This window comes from Sinocyclocheilus grahami, unplaced genomic scaffold (genome assembly GCF_001515645.1).
Source record: "Sinocyclocheilus grahami isolate Dianchi unplaced genomic scaffold, SAMN03320097.WGS_v1.1 scaffold473.1, whole genome shotgun sequence".
Taxonomy (NCBI): Eukaryota; Metazoa; Chordata; class Actinopteri; order Cypriniformes; family Cyprinidae; genus Sinocyclocheilus; species Sinocyclocheilus grahami.
In genome coordinates, this window is record NW_015505652.1 from 746,469 (window position 1) to 767,515 (window position 21,047).

A 21,047-nucleotide genomic window follows, 5' to 3' on the forward strand; every position below is an offset into this window, starting at 1 on the left:
TATATATATATAATTATTAATAAAATATCAGTACAAAACAGTATCAGTACAGAAACAAGACAAATAGATAGAACTAATTAAATTTCCCATTGTTATTGTATATGTAGACAAATCACTTCACATTCCAATTTCCAGTTTTAAGTTTCTGCAAATATTTATTTTTCAAGGTCACTTCATTATTATCCATATTGTTTCTGCCTGAGGCAAATCCATTAATCATTTCCCCAAATTTGAATTCACATTTCAAACAACCTCATGCATTTCAAACATAAATTCCCTCTATTTATGCAAACATACCACAAACTGGCCAAAAGCCATTCATCTTCAGTTTAGTGGCTGGTGATTTCAGAGAGTCGTATCAAACCTCTCTACAAGTAATGCATAATCACTTCTCATTAATTTCGACAGTCTCATTTCAGCGTCAAGCCAAGAGTGTAATCAAGGAATTGGCTGTTCTACCTCTGCTAATAAATCTGCTTTCTTCTGAAGCACTTTTGTGATATAGTTAACTTGATTTTTGCAGCAGATGATGGAAGGCAGTCACCAGACCTCTGAGAACGCCAATGAACAAGTCAATGTCCCAGAGGAGCAGCCAGTGGACCCCATGGAGGACTTCAGCAGGCAGCTAGAGGATATAATCAACACGTATGGAGCAGCATCCAGCCTGATGCAGGAGCAGATCTCCATCCTGGAGTCTGAGGAGATAAAGGAAGAGGAGGCAAAGGCTGATAAAGAGGCCGACCCACAAGAAGCTGGTGCCACTCCAGAGAAGGAGCAGATAGCTGATAAGAAAATTCTCAAGGGCCTGGGTGAGCAACTGGCCTTTCTTCTGTTCGTTTGATAAACAGTGTAAATGTCTTGAGATTAAACAGACAAACTAAAAGACTAAACCCCACAAAGAGAATTTTGAGAATGGCCAAATCAGTCAATAATTGGTCAAGAAATTATATGGGTCATTCTATGAAATAGATGCCATTTTAAATTTGACAACCACATAAATAATAAAAATTGCAATGTGCCGTGTCAAGTTAAAGCAACACTATGTAAATTTTTCTATGTTCAAAATTTGCCAAATGTATATAATGAGCGAGTACATCATGAATTCATCTTCCAAACCGCGCTTTTTGTCTTATTCCGAATCACTACGGTACACTTATAATAAGTACTTTTATTTGGACTATTGTAGCTTGGTCGGGTCGTCACCGCTGCGGAGTAACACATACCTGCGTGAATCGCCATAGATATAAACTTAGAGAAGTAGCTCCGGTTGGAATGTTCTTCCGCGGGATGTGTGCAGTTCTGTTTATTAACCGCTAGAGCGCCAAAAGTTACATAGTGCTGCTTTAATATAGTAAAACAAACAGTCATTTAAAATAACTGTTTTCTGTTTTAATATATTGCAGAATGCATTACTGTGATTCAAAGCTGAATTTTCAGCTGCCATTACACCAAGCTTTATTGTCACATGATCCTTCAGAAATCTTTATAATCTGCTAATTCGGTGCTTTAGAAACATTTGTTATTATCAATGTCCAAAACAACTGTGCTGCTTAGTATTTTTGTGGAAATATTACCATGATATATAACGATATATACAGTACATAATTTTTTGAATTCTTCGATAAATGGAAAGTTTAAAAGAAAAGCATTAATAATTTGAAATAGATTTTGTTGTAACATTGTCATATTTGATCAGTTTAATGCATCCTATAAATAAACAACAGTATGAATTTCTTTTGAACAAAAAAATCTTCCTTAACCCAAACATTTCAACAGTAATGTATGATTGAGTGACACAAATGGCATTCATTTTGTTAAATGACCCACAGAGCAGAGATTTCAGTGAGAAAACGGATTGCTGTTTTATGTTTGAAAAATAATGCCGTATGTAGCACCTCTCAATCGCACAGATGGAGAGTCATAAACAGTGATTGGGTTTTTCTATCAGCAGGATGGTCGAGTGCTATGAGTGTAGTAATCAACTGTTTGGAATATTTCCATTCTCAAGGAAAGAATGCTCACGTCAATACTAAAGCCCACTTCATCATCACCAAATGCAGACAGCTCTAGTGCTTGACTTAGTTTTCTGACACACTCTGGGCTTAAAGGAAATTTTTACACAGGAATGAAAATTCTGTCATCATTTACTTGCTCATGTTGTTGCGAACCTGTATGACTTTCCTCTGTGGAACACAGAAAGAGAAAATATGAATAATGTACTGGTCACGCATTTGAATGTAATTACAATGAACAGCTGTTGGAGCTTTTAAGATTCAAAAAGCACACATACATGTAAAAAAAAAAAATTCACATAAATGAATCATGAAATATCATAAAAGTGGTCCATGTGACTCATGCACAATAGTTCAAGTCTTCTGATGTCATATAAATAGCTTTGTGTAAGAATAGTCACAGATAAATTGGGCTGGTGGCCACTGCAACCAAATTACTCAATGAGTCTATGAGCTGAACTGAAAAACTGGACCAGTCTGATTTTGTGAACTCATTCAAACTTTTCAGTTTGTTCCTTACACAAAGCTGTCTTAAGACTTCTGAAGACTTGGAATACAGCACAAAAATGTTACGAACCACTTTGACAGTGTTTTTGAAGATTTTTTGGGGGGAGATTTATATAGAAAAAAGACAACCGTAAGGTTTTGAATGACAAGCGGGTGAATAAATAATGACAGAGATTCATTTCTGGATGAACTATCCCCTTAAGGCTGAGTATATGTCTTGTGCCTTGTTTGCTTCTCTCAACCATTTTATCCTAGTAAACGCTATCATGCTGTGATTCCACCACTTCTCCCGTTGATTTGTTTTGAAGCTTGCGTGCAGAACTCTCCCTTGTGGGCTTCTGCTCATCTTCTTTATCTTTTCATTCTCTGATCTGAACGGAAAACGCTTGTCTCGTAGGTAAAGAGGCCGCATCCTTATTGCAAAGCCTGAACAAGCTCGGCTCACCAGAAGAGAAAGTGGAAATGGTGTTGAAGAAATACACTGAGCTGGTGAGTATCCAGACCCATGAGAGAACGCCGCTCTCTGAACAGTTTTCACCGCCGGCAACAACAATGCATGGAGGACAGTTAAGAGGAAATAAATAGAACACAAACCGGATTGACACGGAGAGAAAATAAAAGAACGCCTGGTGTGATGTTAAGAGTGGTTTCACTGATACTGCGATGACCTAAATATTCGACGCCCTGGGCTGAATAAGCGAGTCTGAACACAAGGCCGTATGCCACACAAGATAGCCACAACACTCTCTTCAATTTCAAAACACAGAGATAACGACAGGGACATGTAGAGAAGAACATATGACAGAAGACTATGAAAATCAGACAAAATCGGATTTTGTTCTCAGATATATACAATCTAAGGGCTCTGTGTTAATGTGGAAAACTGGAAAAGTCTGTCATTCCAAAATCCTCTCGATGACGTCTGAACAAGCAGACAGACAGACATTATCTAAAGCAGCTTAAGACCAGCCAGAGGTGTTAAAGCGGCGTATGAGATGATGTATGGATCACACCTGTGTGTGTTTTGTACATATGGGGCAGGTGGAGGACCGCAGGACTGAGAAGAAACAGCTGGAGCAGCTTCAGCAGAGACAGGGTCTTCTGGTCAAGCAGAGAGATCAGCTTCAGTTCGAGCACAGTCGTGCCATCCTGGCCCGCAGCAAGCTGGAGATGCTCTGCAGGGAGCTTCAGAGACATAACAGGACACTGAAGGTGAGAACATTGTCTACTGACAGTTTAAGAGATTGAGAAAGAAAAGTTAAGCTATGATATTACTTGGTAGATTTATTTTTTTTGGGGGGGGGATGTATATTTATGATACATTATTTATTTTGTCTGAATTCATGTGGGGTTTTTTTAAATAAACATGCCTATTTTCTTATGCCATTTAAATGTTTGGGGTCAGTTGGGGTCAGCTGTTCTTTTTAAGTTTCTATTCATCCAAAAATCTCGGGGAAAAAAAAAGAAGTATGTCTTCCACAAAAAAAATTATAATTTCAACACTGAAAGTAATAAGAAATGTTTGATGAGCGACAAATCAGAATATTTAATTGATACTGAAACATTTTAAAATTGGAATAATATTTCACAATTTTATTGTTTTTACTGTATTTTTAATCAAACAAATGTAGCCTTTGAAAGCATAAGAGACTTCTTTAAAAACATTTAAAAATCTCACATTTGAACAGTAGTCTATGTTAACACAAATACAAATGCTAAACTGCAACAACATTTTCATTAAAAAACTCACAGCTGCATAATTAAATACTCTTTAAAAAGTGGTAGTTTTTTAAATAAAATTATATATATATATATATATATATATATATATATATACATATATATATATACATTTATCATTTTAATTTGTTTATATTTTTAGAATATTTTTAATTTTAGAAAAAAAAACTAATTAGTTGACCACAAAAGCACACTGTTGCATTTTTGCTAAAATAATACTCTTAATTCAGTTGTCTCATACTTGCATTTACTGAATTTATGGGGGATGTTGCCATTTTTCTATCACTAAACTAAAAAAAAAGTCTAACAGATCACATACTTACTTGAAATACTGATAAAACTGAAATAAGAACCACTTATAAAGAAAAGCAGTCTGACTGACACGAACAGCGATCAATGTTTTGTTTTTATGTGCCATTAAGGGGTACATTTATCTGAAACAGATACAGTAGGACCATAATAACAGACCTTATAACAACTTCTTGTTTGACATGTGGGAGAGTATTTCCTGTTATCCTGTTACTCGTGTCAATGTTTTGATTGCTGAGATTGAGTCGATCCAACTTCCTTCTGAGGAGACGGCGTTTTTGAGCCCAGTGGGACGTTTCTGCAGTGACTCTGTGTCTCTGCCTCGATGAGACACTGACTTCTCAGACTCAAAGTGCTGCTGACAGGTCACTATGACAAGAGGGATAGTGTTACCGAGCTTCAGTGGCATTTGCCCTTCTTTTATAAATCAAAAGTCAAAAAGAATATCTCGCTGGCTCAAATCACTGCAGAGGCCGTGGCCTCCTGTACTTCCATTCTGTTGATGCTACAGCGACTACATCTACATCCCAGATAGAATCTGCAGAGGTTTCCATATTTTCTGTGCTAATTTTGAGGTGAAATCTGCATAATGGATTTAACTAGGCAACTCCTTAAAACGATTTACACATATAAAGAAATTCATAGTACAGTTATGATGAGATTATTACACTTACAAGCTGTTTTATTTTACATTTAGCAGTTGAGATCACATATTGAGATCATGTGAACGACTGAAAACAACTAATTTTATTGTGTAGCCTATCTAGACACCACAAAATAGTGCCATGAATATTTTGTGTTCTTATGCCAAATATTTTTTATAAAAACATAAAAATAAGAACACAAAATGATCAAGTTTGCATTAGAAAAATAATTATCTTTATATATTACATCATAAAGGTAATGTTTCTTCAAAAATAGCTTACATTTTTATAAACAGTGTATAAACTCTCATTACAAATAAGAAGGATATGTTTTAAAAAGCAATCTATGCCGATTTCAAGCCTTGGTTTCGAAACATTTCGAAATTCCTATGGTTTGACACTATGTCATGAACCAAAGATCAGTTTTAAAATGTAGGTTAATTCTTAATAAATTAAATGAATTTTAACATGTGTGTGTAATACAAAAGGGAGGACAATCAAACAAATGGGGGAAGTCGTGGCCTAATGGTTAGAGAGTCGGACTCATAACCGGGTTCAAGTTCGAGTCTCGTACCGGCAGGGATTGTAGGTGGGGGGAGTGAATGTACAGCACTCTCTCCCACCTTCAATACCACGACTGAGGTGCCCTTGAGCAAGGCACCGAGCCCCCAACTGCTCCCCGGGCGCCGCAGCATAAATGGCTGCCCACTGCTCCGGGTGTGTGTTCACGGTGTGTGTGTGCACTTTGGATGGGTTAAATGCAGAGCACTAATTCCAAGTATGGGTCACCATACTTGGCCACATGTCACTTCACTTAAAAAAAAATATTGAATAGTTTTCCAAGCCCAGCCCAATAACACACAAGCATTACACATTAATAAAAAAAATAACACAAATTTGATGGAATGTCATATTGAATAGTGTTTAAAAAGCAAAGCGAATGATTCATTCAGGGTTTCAAAAAGCTTCATTTTTCCCATCACTACCTTCACTAGTCACATGTGTTTGATTCAATAAAAAGAACCGACTCATAAGAATCATTAACAAGGGAATCGGACTTCACTGGTCGTGCTGTATGTTTCTGATGCACTTAAACGGCACCCTAATTTGTGAATGCCTCTCTCAACTGAGCTGCCATATTTGTCATTTTACATCACTTATTCAGCACTTGAAATGTTTCCAGTTGTCGGATATAGCAGTCCACTCATTTCTTTCACTCTGCCAAACAATTATGTTGCCTTCCAAGAGACAATTTCACCTCCATTCGGTGAATGTGTACATAATATGAAAGATGTTATGAATCTTGTGCAAAGCACCTGGAGCCATTTTCTCAGCGACTGATTTCGGTCCATTTGTACTATTCGCTGAACAGGTGCTGGATGACTTTGTAGGTAGCGGTTTCTGTCCCAGCATGCTAACACACACACTTTTTTTCTGTTTTTGAGGAGCTTTCTAATCACGTTTGTGTTGCTTTTTCTCCTCCGGGCATTGAAGGTATTAAACTCTTGCTCCAATATGAACTCTGCATGTCTTTGGAAGTTGATGCTATCCTTCCCTAGAGGCTGGCTTTGACCTTGTTCACTCCCCAATCAATTTAATTCAAGTATTATGGAAGCCATTAATGAGCAGGTCAGAGCAGAACATCTAAGCCCTGTGTGTAGGTGCGAGGCTCAGCTATGAGGACGGTAAATTAGATTTAATCTGGGGTCATTTCCTTTGCGCTTATATGAGTGATGAGCTTGCGTAGTGGTAATACAGCTTCACCTTTCCCGGGGTGGGAGCTTGAGATTCATGCCATGTGTAAACACAGGCAAGCAAACAGATTCAGCCCTGGAGAGGAACACTCCATGCTTGGGTTCCTTACAATTAGCTGAGTCAGGAAGCTGGCGCCTCTGAAACAGGAGCTCATGCTTACAAAGCGCACACATTGGATGGCAGGACTGTTTAGCATTCACACATCCGATCCCAGATACTAAAAAAGGATAATATTGTTTATTAGTGCAACAAATATAGATCTCATAGAGCTTAATACGTCATTAACAACATTTGATTAATAGGATCATAAACTAGCCTTCACTATTCAGACCTTGTAAGGTCGAAATAATGCAGTTAAAGTAGCGGTTAGTGCTTTGGACATGTTGCACTATGGTGCTCATGTGGGCCACTCAGGTTCAAGTCGGGTCTATAAAATGTCCATTCCTTCTATCCTTTATATTTCTTGTGACTCTCTACTATATCTATAAAATAAAAGCCCCTTCCAAAAGGTTGTCCCTTAATTATAACTTATATATATTACTTTTATTAAAAATAATGCATTTTAATGTTTTATATGAAGTAAAAACTATTATAAAGCGTAAACTCTTATGAATTGTTCAATACTTTTTACACAATAAATAATGAAAATGTACATTTATATTAATTTGTAACATGTCCATTAGTTTTACTATTTAATTTTGCCACAAAATTTAATTAAAAAAAGTGTACATGTCAACCAGTGTTATTTTAGTATTATCTTTATACTACTGTAGTGTTGACTAATATATTTTGAATTTGTTCGTTTTAATTTTAGTTTAAGTAGTTAAGTTCAGGTTTAGTCATTTAGTTAAGTTTAGTAATGTGCTTTTGTCAGATTTATTGGTCATAATCTATTGGTTTTAGTTATTTTAGTACACCTCAGTTTAGTTCAGTTAGTTGAAAATTCAAATTTCTCATTTTTGAGTGTTTTTAAGTTGAGGTTTTCATCTAATATTTATATTTGATTGATTTCAGATTTATTTTAATTAACATTTTTTAAATCGTTTTTGTGTTAGTTAACAATGACACCACTGTTATCAGCAAGACAACACTTTAAGTGAGGAGCATGACTGAAATAAAATATGAAATATTATGAACATATTATATGATTATTATTCTTATTAAATATGTCATGAATGAAGCAACAAACGAAAAATAATCAAGGTGAATATCAATTGTGATAAATCAAGATGTCAAATACAAAATATTGTTTAATTGTTTGGATTTTATGCCATATAAAATGCAAACTATGAAATCAGCTTTAGTAAGAGTTGGCCATTTTATTCCACAAATGTTTAAAATATCATTTCCTTCACTGTCATTTCTACCACAAAATGCTATCAAACACAATACATTATTTGACTTTGACAATCTAATCACAGTTCCGTCTCACGTAGTACTAGATCTAGATTGCTTTCATCACTTAAGGCTGCATATTCCCAGATTTCCCACACGTTTCCTTCTCTTTCTCCCTGCAGGAGGAGAGTCTGCAGAGGCTGCAGGAGGATGAAATGAAGCGGAAGGAGATCTCTGCTCATTTCCAGAGTACGCTAGTGGACATTCAGAATCAGATCGAGCAGCACAGTAACCGCAACAACAAGCTGTGCCAAGAGAACAGTGATCTGGCCAGCAAACTCAAGACCATCATAGAGCAGTATGAGCGGAGAGAAGAGGTACTGACGGAAATTCACACACATTAACATAATATCTAGATTTGAAATGCATTAAATCCACACATAAGCAGAGCTCCAGCAGGCCCACCGTTCACAGTGCTTCTGCTGCAACAGAACTCTATTTTCAGTTGCACAGCACTGTGCTGTTTATGTGGGCAGTGTGAAGACTGTAACCTGTTAATATGGGCCCTAAAATAAATATGTGCTTGTGGTGTGAAGCAGACCGAAGACCTGTGCAGCGAAAGCCAGCACAATGAATTGAGGATTTCAAACACCACAATATCTAACACATCTGTCAAAGCGATTCAGTCATAAATCAGTTTAAAGCTGCACCCCAAGGCACAGTCGAGATTAGATTTTGGTACAAGTAAGTGTGCACCATAAATGATTGTGATACATTTGATAATGCATCTGATTGGATTTTTTTGTTCTGGTCCAGCAGAAAAATTTAATGAGCCATTATTGGGGTTCAAAACTTATTTTAAACTCTGCAACTACAGCCGTCAAAAGTTCTGAATATTTACGATTTCTTTAAATGTCATATGTCATGAGTCTCTTATACTCACCAAAGGTGCATTTATTTGATTAAAAATACAGTAAAAAAATTAATTTTGTGAAATATTATTACAATTTATAATAACTGGTTTCTATTTGAATATATATATATATATTTTAAATCAAATGTCATGTATTCATGTGATGGCAAAGCTAAATTTTCAGCATTACTCCATTATCAGTGTCACATGATGAAATCATTCTAAGATGCTAATTTGGTTCAAGTAATTTTATTACGTGCTTTTGTATTTTTATTATTTTTAAATATTTCTCTCTACCTTTAATGTATTTTTATTTTAGTTTTGTTTTGCCATAATTTTTGTGTATTTTGTTTAGGTTTTTCATTGAATATTTATATTTGACTTTATTTCAGCTTTTTTCAGTTAACGAAAACACTAATTGAAATATTTTTATAGTTTTAATAATATTTGTAATAGTTTTAGGTTTAGTCAACAATGACTGTTATAAACAAGAATGTAAAGATTATGATTGAGAATATAGCATCACGAGTGAAGAAATCAAACAAAATAAGTCATTCTAATATGCTGATTTGCTGCTCAATTATTATCAGTTATTAAAGGTATTAGCATAGAATTATTATCAGCATAGAATTCATTCTGGAGGATCATGTGACACTGAAGACTAGAGTAATGGTTGCTGAAAATTCAGCTTTGCTATCAAAAATAAATTCAAAAAACTGTTTTTTAACTGTGATATTTGTAGTATTTTTGATCAAATAAATGCATCCCTGGTGAGCACAAGAGAATTTCAAAGACATTAAATAATTATTCCAAACTTCTGACTGGTAGTTTACATGAGCAATTTTTACAGTCACTATGCATAAAAACATATGCGTGTTTTAGAGCTGAAGTCTGCCAGAGCTGTAATTTCACGACACGAGGCGGAGGAAACTACACCCTCACACTTTCTAAACCTGCTATATGCACAGCAGATACTTGTATTTTTGGACTTTGACTCAGTGATTCACGCCTGGTCTGACAGTGAATATTGCACCTTGTAGAACACTCTAGTATTCTCTATCTAATCACATGAGGAATGACAAGCCTGATGTGAGGGGAAGTTAAGCTCAATCTGTCATGCTGATGGGTACCACAGAGACTGCTCACACACAGCTGTGTGGTGGCTGGCTAAAACAGACCCCAAGAATTTAACTGACTCGAAATTGAATTGTGTCGTGTGTCTCTACTGCCTTCTGCTGGCTGCGGTAGAGCCACGCATCATAAGAGTGAGATGCATCATGCTTAATGTGATTTACACAAGAAGAACATGTTCTTGGAACAACATCCCTATTGACCAATCACCGCCCTCTGATTTTAGGTGTAAAAGCACGATTGATACAAAAGCTGTTCCAAGAACAACAAAGCATGTTGATCCTGGAACATGTTCTGCTTGTGAATAATCACACTGTGTGGTGTATCAGGAGAGAGACAAACACAAATTCTCAACGTTAAAATGTTGTACCGTGTTAAATGTTGTTCCAAGAAATGACTAAAGCTGGAAAAACTAACTACAAAAATAAAATACAGCATCCCTGCGACCCCAAATAAGACGAGTGGTTTGGACAATGGAAAAATCTAATAAAATATAAAACCATGATCTGCACTCACAAAAACAGTCTACTTTTTTTGTCCTACTGGTGATCAATGTAAAATAATACATTTTTGTGAATGCAGATCATGGTTTTATATACTAAGTAATCTAATAGATCGGCACACCAAAATAAAACACTAAGTAACAAAAGAGCACGGTTCAAACGACTTTGTAAAAATAAAATAAAATAAAAAAATAAAACAAAATAAAATAAAATATATTCGTCCCTGAATAAATATTCTTCCCTGTATTTTTATGCAGAGTTTAAAGAAGATATTCAAACACAGAGATCTACAGCAGAAACTGTCAGATGCCAAGCTGCAAGAAGCCAACATGCTCCTCAGTCAAGCTGAAGAGAAGCACAAAAGGGAGAAGGAATATGTAAGACACACAGATCTCCTATTCTGGCTCTTCAGATTTGCCTCAAGTAAAATGAAGGGCAGGTTAATTCATTCACATGTGCTTACAATGAATTTATTTACAAGCAGGGTCTAAAATGAACAATCATCAAGTGCAAAATGCAAGTAATAATTGGCTTGTAAAAGGTCATTTTATAAAGAACTGCAACATAATATATTAAGTTGATATGGTAATCTGACATTTCCTGATAAGTGAAGCGATGAATGTGTCATTCAAATAAAACATCTGTTGTGACTTGCAAGTTTTCTTAGTGGAACATTTTCCATGTTTTTTCAATGAAAATGTATCTGGGATCTTTGTTTTGTCCCTTAATATATAGCCTATATTACTATATTATTAACTTAAATTTTCTCAAGAGTGGCAAAAAGTTCATGTTGGACCCTGTTTATAAAAATGTTTCAGTGAATCTCAAGAATTGGCACATGTTAACATCTCACTATTTATGTTGTTAGTTGCTTAAAGAGGCTATTGAAAAAACAAAGAAATGCTACGCAATGAGGGAGCAGGAGTTACAGATGAAGAAACAGGTAATGCAGAGTTCTCGGTCTCTCTCACCTGTTTGTGTGTGTGTGTCTTGTGTTTAACCAGTTACTCACTCAGGCTGCAGAGTGGAAACTACAGACTAAAGAGCTGAAAGAGCAGCACACTGTCATGCAGGCCCAGGTGAATATCTACCGCTGTGGCATTAGCCACAATCCAACACTCTCTCCTCTCTAGCTGTGGCGTTTCTCTCGCTGATCCTTAAAAGGCCATTTACGGTGTTGATTCATAGCCATTAGGTGCAATTGCACTAAATGCACTGCCTGAATATATTTCAGCTGAGATGGATAGATAAATTACAGACGGATGTTTATGAAAAGCAATCATGAGAGTTTTACAGTTTTGCCTAAATTCTGTCTTCATTTACTTACCCTCATGTTGTTTCAAACCTGTCAAATCTGTGTTCAGTGGAACACAAAAGGCAAAATTTTAGGTTTTCTAGTTACAAAAAAAAGGAAATGAAAGCATCAAAAATGTGGTGCATATTGAGAAATATTATCATTCTGTCTTAGAGCAGATAAATCATCTAGATACTGATTAATTCTTTAAGGAAATGAATGTGACAACATCTCACTGTCTCTGAATCAACAAAAAAGATAATGAAGCTCTTTGAGTTAATCATGTTGATGGCTGTATGAAGGCTTCCTCTCTCTCATGGCTCTATTGTGACAACACAGACAGAAAAATATTATTTCAGTGAATTATTATAGTTCACAAGTGCCACAAGTGCTGAACAGCAAATATGACCTGGATGAGTTTCACTGCTGCTATTATAAAAAAATAAGTGATGCCTTGCACATTACATACTGAGTCATTGTAGAATGTGTTCACTTATTTAAAGCTCTGTGTTTTTGAATGGAACATTTGCGTTGACTAACTGCAGATGAATTGAGTAAATTGCAGCTGCAAAATCAGTGATTAACTCTTTCATTTTCACATCAGGTCCATAATGTAAACAAAAGAATGAATGAATAAGTAAATGAATGGATGTATGAATGAATAAAAATAAATAAATATTTAAATATGTATTTATTTATTTATCCATTCAATCATTAATGTATCAATCAATTCTTCATAAATTTAAACAATCAATATATAATAATTGAAAAGGAAGTTCAAGCTGATAAGTGCAAATGTCATCATCATCATCATGCATGTTTTTCTTACGGCACAATTTATCAATCTTTAAAAGGCGATATTTACAATGATTTTCTCTGAATGATGCTAACTCTAATTCTCTTCTTACAGCTTGTGTTGTACTCCCAGAAGTTTGATGAGTTCCAGAACACACTAGCAAAAAGCAATGACATCTACATCACTTTCAAACAGGAGATGGAGAGGGTTTGTTGTATTATGCACACTTTTACAATCTTCTACAGTCTTCTTTTTACAACTTTTTAGTTGTTTTCCAGTGAAAATATCCTACAAGATAAATTTACTTGAGAAGCAACACTGCATAAGATATTAAGACTTTTTTTTAGAAAAAGTTTAAAAGTGTATTTTGTCAGATTTTCCCACTTTTTAACTCATTTATACCTAAAACCAGTGATAAATATTTGCTTGTTAAGAATAGGATTTATTTTATTTTTTTTGCAGTGAACAACTTAAATGCCTTTATTATGTTTATTGTTAAAATGTTTATTTTAAAGCATATAAGTCATATGCTGATCATGTTTTTATTTGAATAGATGACAAAGAAGATGAAAAAGCTGGAAAAGGAGTCAAGTATATGGAAGACACGGTTTGAAAGCTGCAATAAAACTCTTGTTGAAATGATTGAGGAGGTAATTTACACACACAATTTGTTAGTATTTGACCATTAGCTTTTCACTTACTAACTGATTAACTCCACTCCAACAGAGATCAGAAAAGGCCAAAGAGTTTGAACTCTTCACTTTGAAAATCGACCGTCTAGAGACTCTGTGCCAAGCACTGCAGGATGAAAGAAAAAGTTTATATGACAAAATTAAAGAAATACGGTCCTTAGAAAATGCGACTTTAGCACCAGTGGTGGACTTGCCCCAAGTAGATGAGCTTCCAGAGCTCGTCCAACTTCCTAAGCCGGCTCCCAACCCAATGTTGACCACAGAGATGAAGAGGTTGCAAGAGGAGCAGATCCGTCTGCAGGAGTTTGCAGCTTCCTTGGTAAGTTCCATAACAGATGATGCTGGAGAATCTGATAGTGAGGAAGAGAAGACGGCAGAAAAGATTCCAGCCATTCCTGAGGCTCCCAAACTTGAGTCCACCAAACCAGAGGATAAACCAGAATCAACACAAGAGGAACCCTCTACCACAGAAGAAAAGAAACCAGAGGTTGCTAGAGTAAACGAAGAGAAGCCATCAGTACCCACAAATCCTAAACTCTCCAAGCCTGAGACGGAATCTAAACTTCTTCAAGAGCCTCTACAACCAGAGATCACTGAACAACAGACAGGAAAACAAGAGTCCGCCAAAGAGGAACTAAGCCAGGAAGAGGCAACAAAAGCGGAAGAGACGATCGAACAGGAATCCACTCAGCCAAAGTCTGTCATGAAAGAAGACAGCAAAGATAAAGCTGTTAAACCTGAGCTACCTGAACCAGAGCCGCCCAGACAAGAACCCCTCAAAGAAGAGCAGCCGAAGCCTGTCTTGAAAGAAGATAGCAAAGATGAAGCTGTTAAACCTGAGCTACCTGAACCAGAGCCGCCCAAACAAGAACCCCTCAAAGAGGAGCATGTTGAGAAAGCCACAGCTGCCTCAGAGGAAGCCAAAGCACCGGTGACAAAACCTAAAGCCGCAAAATCCCAAGAGGCAAAAGCGAAGGCCGGCAAAGCCCAGCCTAAAAAACAAGCTCCAGCCAAGAAGAAAGGTTCTGCAAAGGGCCCGAATAAAAGCTAAGCCGAAATGCATTACCAAAGGAGTTTTTCTTTTTATCATTTCTAGATCTGTTTGTTTGTGTACTTAGACAAGTCTTGTTGTTGATGAGTTTAAAGGCCAATTCACACTGCACTGGCAGATGCCAATAAACAGCAACAGACACGTTTGCCAGGTTTTGTCTGATCAGTGTGTTACTCCTGTCAGCATCTGTTGGTGTTGGTCTGTGCTTGTTTTTTGCCAACTGAATGTTGAATCAGCATTTATCGAGTCTTGGTATGTCTGAGAAGTGACGTAGGCTTACTGTGCTCGGTCGTCGTTGGTCTGCATCTGTCTGTGCAGTGTGAATTGGCCTTATAAGTTATTACAGACGATGACAGACTGGTCGTAGAACACGTTCCTTTATGAAAGTTTACTATAAGGATGAATTTCTAGCTTCCTGAATGTAATAAGGACTTTTTCCCCATTTGTAATACTTTCTCAGTACCTTCAAATAAATGTCTGCTCTTGACAATCCTATAAAATGTTATCTTTCACAAAGACATTTAGTTCTATGACTAATACAATTTAATGCAAAGCATTATGTGAAAAAGGCAGATTACAGCTAAACAATAGGTTTTCAAATGTTCTGGAGAAAATTGCCAGGACAGTGCTACTGTAGGTGGTTGTTAAGCAATGAAATTTACACCACTTTCAGACTTGAGATGGAAAAGGTTTGTCACAAATTACTACAGTTTGGGGCAACAAATAATAGGGGGGAAAACGTAAAACTTTTTATTCCAGTAAACCATTTTTAAAGTTGAGAACTTGTTGGTGTAGTGTAGACATACAATATTTAAGTTGAATTAAAATTAAATAAAGGCAGATTACAGCTAATTACTAGTTTTTCATATTTTCTGAAAATAGTTGCCAGGACGTTGGTTGCTCGCAGTGGTTTTTAGAACATTGCAGTTGATAAATGCACTAGTGGTGTGCGATATTGAACAAAGTTATATATATATATATATATATTTGATTCCTATCCATAAAGATAATTCAATGATACCTTGGTTGGTTTAGGCCTTGTCAAGGATAAATAAACATGACTCCACAAAATCCGCCAGTAGTTGGTGGCAAGTCCCTGTCTTAAGTGATTCATTGAATCATTCATTCAAACAATTCATTCAAAACGGCTGATTCATTTGTTTCTGCCAGAAAGTAATGGGAGTTACCAGATCGTTGGGCAAGGCCAAAACAGAGGGTCGTTTTCAAACAAGTTACCTGATTGGCTCACGTCTCAGTGATGGGTATGTTTAGGGCTGGGGTCAGGTAAGGGGGATCATTTTCATTGCATGATTTGGGCCGTTTCTCAAATGGAAGGCTGCATCATCCAGAGGTCGCATTTCTAGGCTGCATACGTCATAAAGAAGATCTTATTTTAGAATATTAAGTTATAAATTTGACCATTCTTTTCAAATATTTTCAGAAAATATTAGGCATTATAAAACTGCCTTGAATGCAGCACACTCTTCCTATATTTCCGACATCATCAATAAAGCTAACAATAGGCCAAAAACACTGTTTAGCATGGTTAATAAATTAGTCCAGCTACCTAGCCATAGTCTCAGTCGATATGAATGTGATGATTTGAGTGGCTCTTTCTTGCGCCACTTTTTAAAAATAAAACTGGACGCTCTATGTGGGTCTCTTGGCACTGAACCAACCACTTCTACTTGTGAGCAAGCTCAATCTATTCAACTGTTAATTAATTTTACCTTGACAACTCCAACCTTAATTGCTGAAATAATACAGAACTATAATTCTTCCTCCTGCCAGTTAGATCCTGCACCCACATTCCTTCTGAAATACTGTACTTCTGTCATTTATGCTCCTATCTCACACTTAGTAAATATGTCATTTATCTCTGCCACTGTTCCAATTTCACTGAACACTGCTGCTGTTACTCCTGTTCTTAAAACCAAACCTGGACCCAGCTGATTTCACCAACTATCGTCCAACCTCCAATTTATCATTTATTTAGAAAATTATGGAAAAAGTTGTTGCCAATCAGCTACAGTCTTTTCTAGCTCTCAGCGACCAGTTCGATGCATTTCAATCTGGTTTTCGCTCTCATTACAGCACTGAAACGGCTTTAGTTAAGGTTGTCAACAATTTGTTACTCTCTGGTGACTCAGGTAATCTCTCCATTCTCCTGCTGCTCAACCTCAGCTCAGCATTTGATATTGTCTGTCACAAGATATTACTTGCTCCCACCTTTCAGAGATAGGTGTCTCAGGTGCTGCACTATCCTGGTTCTCTTCCTATCTCACACTGATAGACAATACTACATCACTATGCATAATTATAAATCTCCCACTACTTTACTCAGTCAGGGTGTTCCCCAGGGATCTGTTCTTGGGCCATTACTATTCATTACTTACATCATGCCTCTTGGACATATTATCCGTAGTCATGGTTTTCATTATCACTGTTATGCTGATGATAGTCAGATATACACTGCCTGCAGACCAGATTCTATTCACCAGACCACATCACTATCTACCTGTGTTAAAGAGTTTAATTCCTGTCTAAATTCTAATTTTCTCAGTTTGAATTTGAACCAAACAGAAATGTTAATTACTTTAATTACAAAATATAGTAGATGCTCCCAGTGTCAACCTTGATGCTACAAGAATTTTTCCATCTGCTACTGTCAGAAATTTAGGCATAACTCTTGATCCTTCACTGACTCTGGATGTTTACATTAGTAAACTATCCAAAGCTGCATTTTTCCAGCTTCGCCGTTTAGCCCAATTTCGATCCTATGTTTCTCCAAAAGATGCTGAATCATTAGTGCATGCTTTTATTACATCACGTCTTGACTACTGTAATGCTCTTTTTGCCGGATTACCATTGTACTCTATCTCTCGTTTACAATATATTCACAATTCTGCTGCAAGAATTTTTACTTTATTTAGCTTTTTAATATGACATTTGTTTTTCCAGAACAAAGGTCCAAAATGAAAACGATAGTACGGTATACTAGTAGTTACAAATAAACATCTCTGATGCACAAAATAAAGGAGTTCCAAACAGATCACATCGATAACATCAACAGGGTGTGAGGAAAAAATAAATAAATAAGTAAATACAAAAAATACTACAATAACAAGATAATAATATTTAGGTAAATAAATTTAAGAGTTACAAAGGTACAATGCAATATAAAAACCAGCGTAAATAAATAAAGTTATCACATTCCAAAGTGATCTAATACAGGCTTCCATATTTTCCAAAATATATCTAGCTTATCATTGTTAATAAATCGTAACTTCTCAATATGAATAATGCCCACTAGTTCACTCAGCAAGACATCGAATGTTGGAACAATGTCAAGTTTCCACCTCTGAAGAATCAATCTCTTTGCAAGAACCATAAAAAAAGAAATACACTGTCTTTCATATGTACTAAAAGAAGATACAGAAATCACCCCAAAAATGGCAATCATTGGATCTGGAACAATATCTTTTTTATACACTTTTGAAAGCAGGTCAAAAACATCAGTCCAGTACTTGTGAATGTTACAACATGTACAAAATGAATGTAGAAGTGTACCCTCCGCAACCTTGCATTTATTGCAAACCAGTGACACTTCAGGGAAAATCTTATGCAATTTAGTTTTGCACATGTATACTCCGTGTAGAGATTTGAATTGAATTAAGTTGTGTCTAGTATTAATTGAACAATCATGTATATTCTGTAAGCATTCCTCCCATTGCGCATCCTCAATAGTGAAACCTAAATCCTCCTCCCATGCTTTCCTAAGTGAAGTTGTGTCACTATCCACCAGATCAGTTAATACAGTATAGAAATATGATACTGCTTTTGAGTTTCCGGCTTTAAATCGGTTTATTTCCTCTAATTTCCCATGCTTTTTTAGTTGTTCAAAATCAGGAAAAAAAATTCTGACATAGTCTCTAATTTGCAGACATCTAAAAAAGTACGAATTTGGTAACCCAAACTTTAATTGGAGCTCTTTAAAAGACAAGAAATACCCATTCATATAAAGTGAGCCGACACAGCCTATTCCCTTCTGTTTCCAAAGCGAAAAAACCTTATCATTAAGAGCGGGAATGAAGGAGTGACTCATACATATGGGGCTATCATGATATACATTAGGAGCTTTAATATATATTTTAATTTGTTTCCCAATTTTTAAAGACTGGCCTGTAACACTGCTGCAAGAATATTAACCCATACTAAACAATCTGCTCATATTACCCCTATCTTATTTAAACTCTATTGGCTTCCTGTATCATCTCGCATTACTTACAAAATTCTTCTGCTTACTTTAAATCACTCAATGGCCTTGCTCCTCCTTATCTCTCTGATCTACTGTCTCCTTACGTTCCGCCTCGATCACTTCGATCTGCAGGGTCTAAACTTCTGTACCTAGTTTTCGTCTATCTTCAATGGGCAGCAGGTCATTTTCCGTAATTGCACCTAAACTGTGGAACTCTATACCACTGGCACTAAGGACAATAACCTCACTCTCTGTATTTAAATCACAACTCAAAACCTACTTGTTTACCCAATACTATCAGTCATAACATGTTGTTTAGACACTCTCCTCATCCTATACTACCAGCTGTAATTCTCTCAAGAGTATTTTCGTTCTGTGTATTTTTGTTGCATTTACTATTCTTTGTTTGTTACTTATTGACACTATCCTTTTTCTGTTGTTACTTATACTATGTTATGTATCTCTGTTTCCAGTACATAATTGTACCATGATATGCAACTGCAATCATGTCTATCCCCGGACTGGGCAAATGTCTACTGTCCACTGAACTATCCTCCTCCCATGCTTTCCTAATTGAAGTTGTGTCACTATCCACCAGATCAGTTAATACAGTATAGAAATATGATACTGCTTTTGAGTTTCCGGCTTTAAATCGGTTTATTTCCTCTAATTTCCCATGCTTTTTTAGTTGTTCAAAATCAGGAAAAAAAATTCTGACATAGTCTCTAATTTGCAGACATCTAAAAAAGTACGAATTTGGTAACCCAAACTTTAATTGGAGCTCTTTAAAAGACAAGAAATACCCATTCATATAAAGTGAGCCGACACAGCCTATTCCCTTCTGTTTCCAAACCGAAAAAACCTTATCATTAAGAGCGGGAATGAAGGAGTGACTCATACATATGGGGCTATCATGATATACATTAGGAGCTTTAATATATATTTTAATTTGTTTCCCAATTTTTAAAGACTGGCCTGTAACACTGCTGCAAGAATATTAACCCATACTAAACAATCTGCTCATATTACCCCTATCTTATTTAAACTCTATTGGCTTCCTGTATCATCTCGCATTACTTACAAAATTCTTCTGCTTACTTTAAATCACTCAATGGCCTTGCTCCTCCTTATCTCTCTGATCTACTGTCTCCTTACGTTCCGCCTCGATCACTTCGATCTGCAGGGTCTAAACTTCTGTACCTAGTTTTCGTCTATCTTCAATGGGCAGCAGGTCATTTTCCGTAATTGCACCTAAACTGTGGAACTCTATACCACTGGCACTAAGGACAATAACCTCACTCTCTGTATTTAAATCACAACTCAAAACCTACTTGTTTACCCAATACTATCAGTCATAACATGTTGTTTAGACACTCTCCTCATCCTATACTACCAGCTGTAATTCTCTCAAGAGTATTTTCGTTCTGTGTATTTTTGTTGCATTTACTATTCTTTGTTTGTTACTTATTGACACTATCCTTTTTCTGTTGTTACTTATACTATGTTATGTATCTCTGTTTCCAGTACATAATTGTACCATGATATGCAACTGCAATCATGTCTATCCCCGGACTGGGCAAATGTCTACTGTCCACTGAATTTGATTAATTGATTGTGAAATGACTGTTTATGATTATGTGAATTCAGTTCAATTCAAGTTTATTTGTATAGCGCTTTTTACGATACAAATCGTGCAAAGCAACTTTACAGAAAATTAAGTTTCTACAATATTTAGTAGTAGCTTATCAGTGGTGACTGTCAGTTTATGTACATATGGCAGAAATGTACGGAAAAATCAATTAAAGACGTAATCAAACAGACGATGAACACTATTAACAGCAATTATTATATGATGCAATCAAACATATAGCAAAATGTGGTAGTTCTGTATGTTGTTTCAGGGTTGGCATCATCTGAGGTCCTCTGAGGAGTTGCATCATCTCTTCTCAGGTGTTCTGGATCCAGACTGAAGCTTGTGTAAATCCTAGTTACCACGGGATGTCAATCCCGTGGCAGAAACAGAGAAACAAATAGTGGCAGAAACAAATAGAGACATAATTAGCATAGCTTCTGTTCCAACCAAGTAAAATAAATTTGTTTAACCCAA

At 36.1% G+C, this 21,047-nt stretch overlaps 1 protein-coding gene across 3 annotated transcripts in view; it reads left to right on the forward strand.

The window, feature by feature from the left end:
• LOC107553470 (beta-taxilin-like) overlaps positions 1-15,194 on the forward strand; it is a 16,772-nt gene extending 1,578 nt beyond the window's left edge. The window contains exons 2-10 of one of the 3 annotated variants that reach the window (XM_016235673.1): positions 524-809; positions 2,917-3,008; positions 3,561-3,731; positions 8,485-8,679; positions 11,107-11,226; positions 11,718-11,792; positions 13,054-13,146; positions 13,494-13,589; positions 13,666-15,194. In XM_016235673.1, the coding sequence (XP_016091159.1) occupies positions 527-809; positions 2,917-3,008; positions 3,561-3,731; positions 8,485-8,679; positions 11,107-11,226; positions 11,718-11,792; positions 13,054-13,146; positions 13,494-13,589; positions 13,666-14,682 (2,142 nt within the window). In that variant the 5' untranslated portion in view covers positions 524-526 and the 3' untranslated portion in view covers positions 14,683-15,194. Of the gene's footprint in view, positions 1-523; positions 810-2,916; positions 3,009-3,560; positions 3,732-8,484; positions 8,680-11,106; positions 11,227-11,717; positions 11,793-11,853; positions 11,929-13,053; positions 13,147-13,493; positions 13,590-13,665 lie in introns of all 3 variants that reach the window. The other 2 variants (XM_016235672.1, XM_016235674.1) reach the window with 2 other exon arrangements.
• Positions 15,195-21,047: the final 5,853 nt, after the last annotated feature.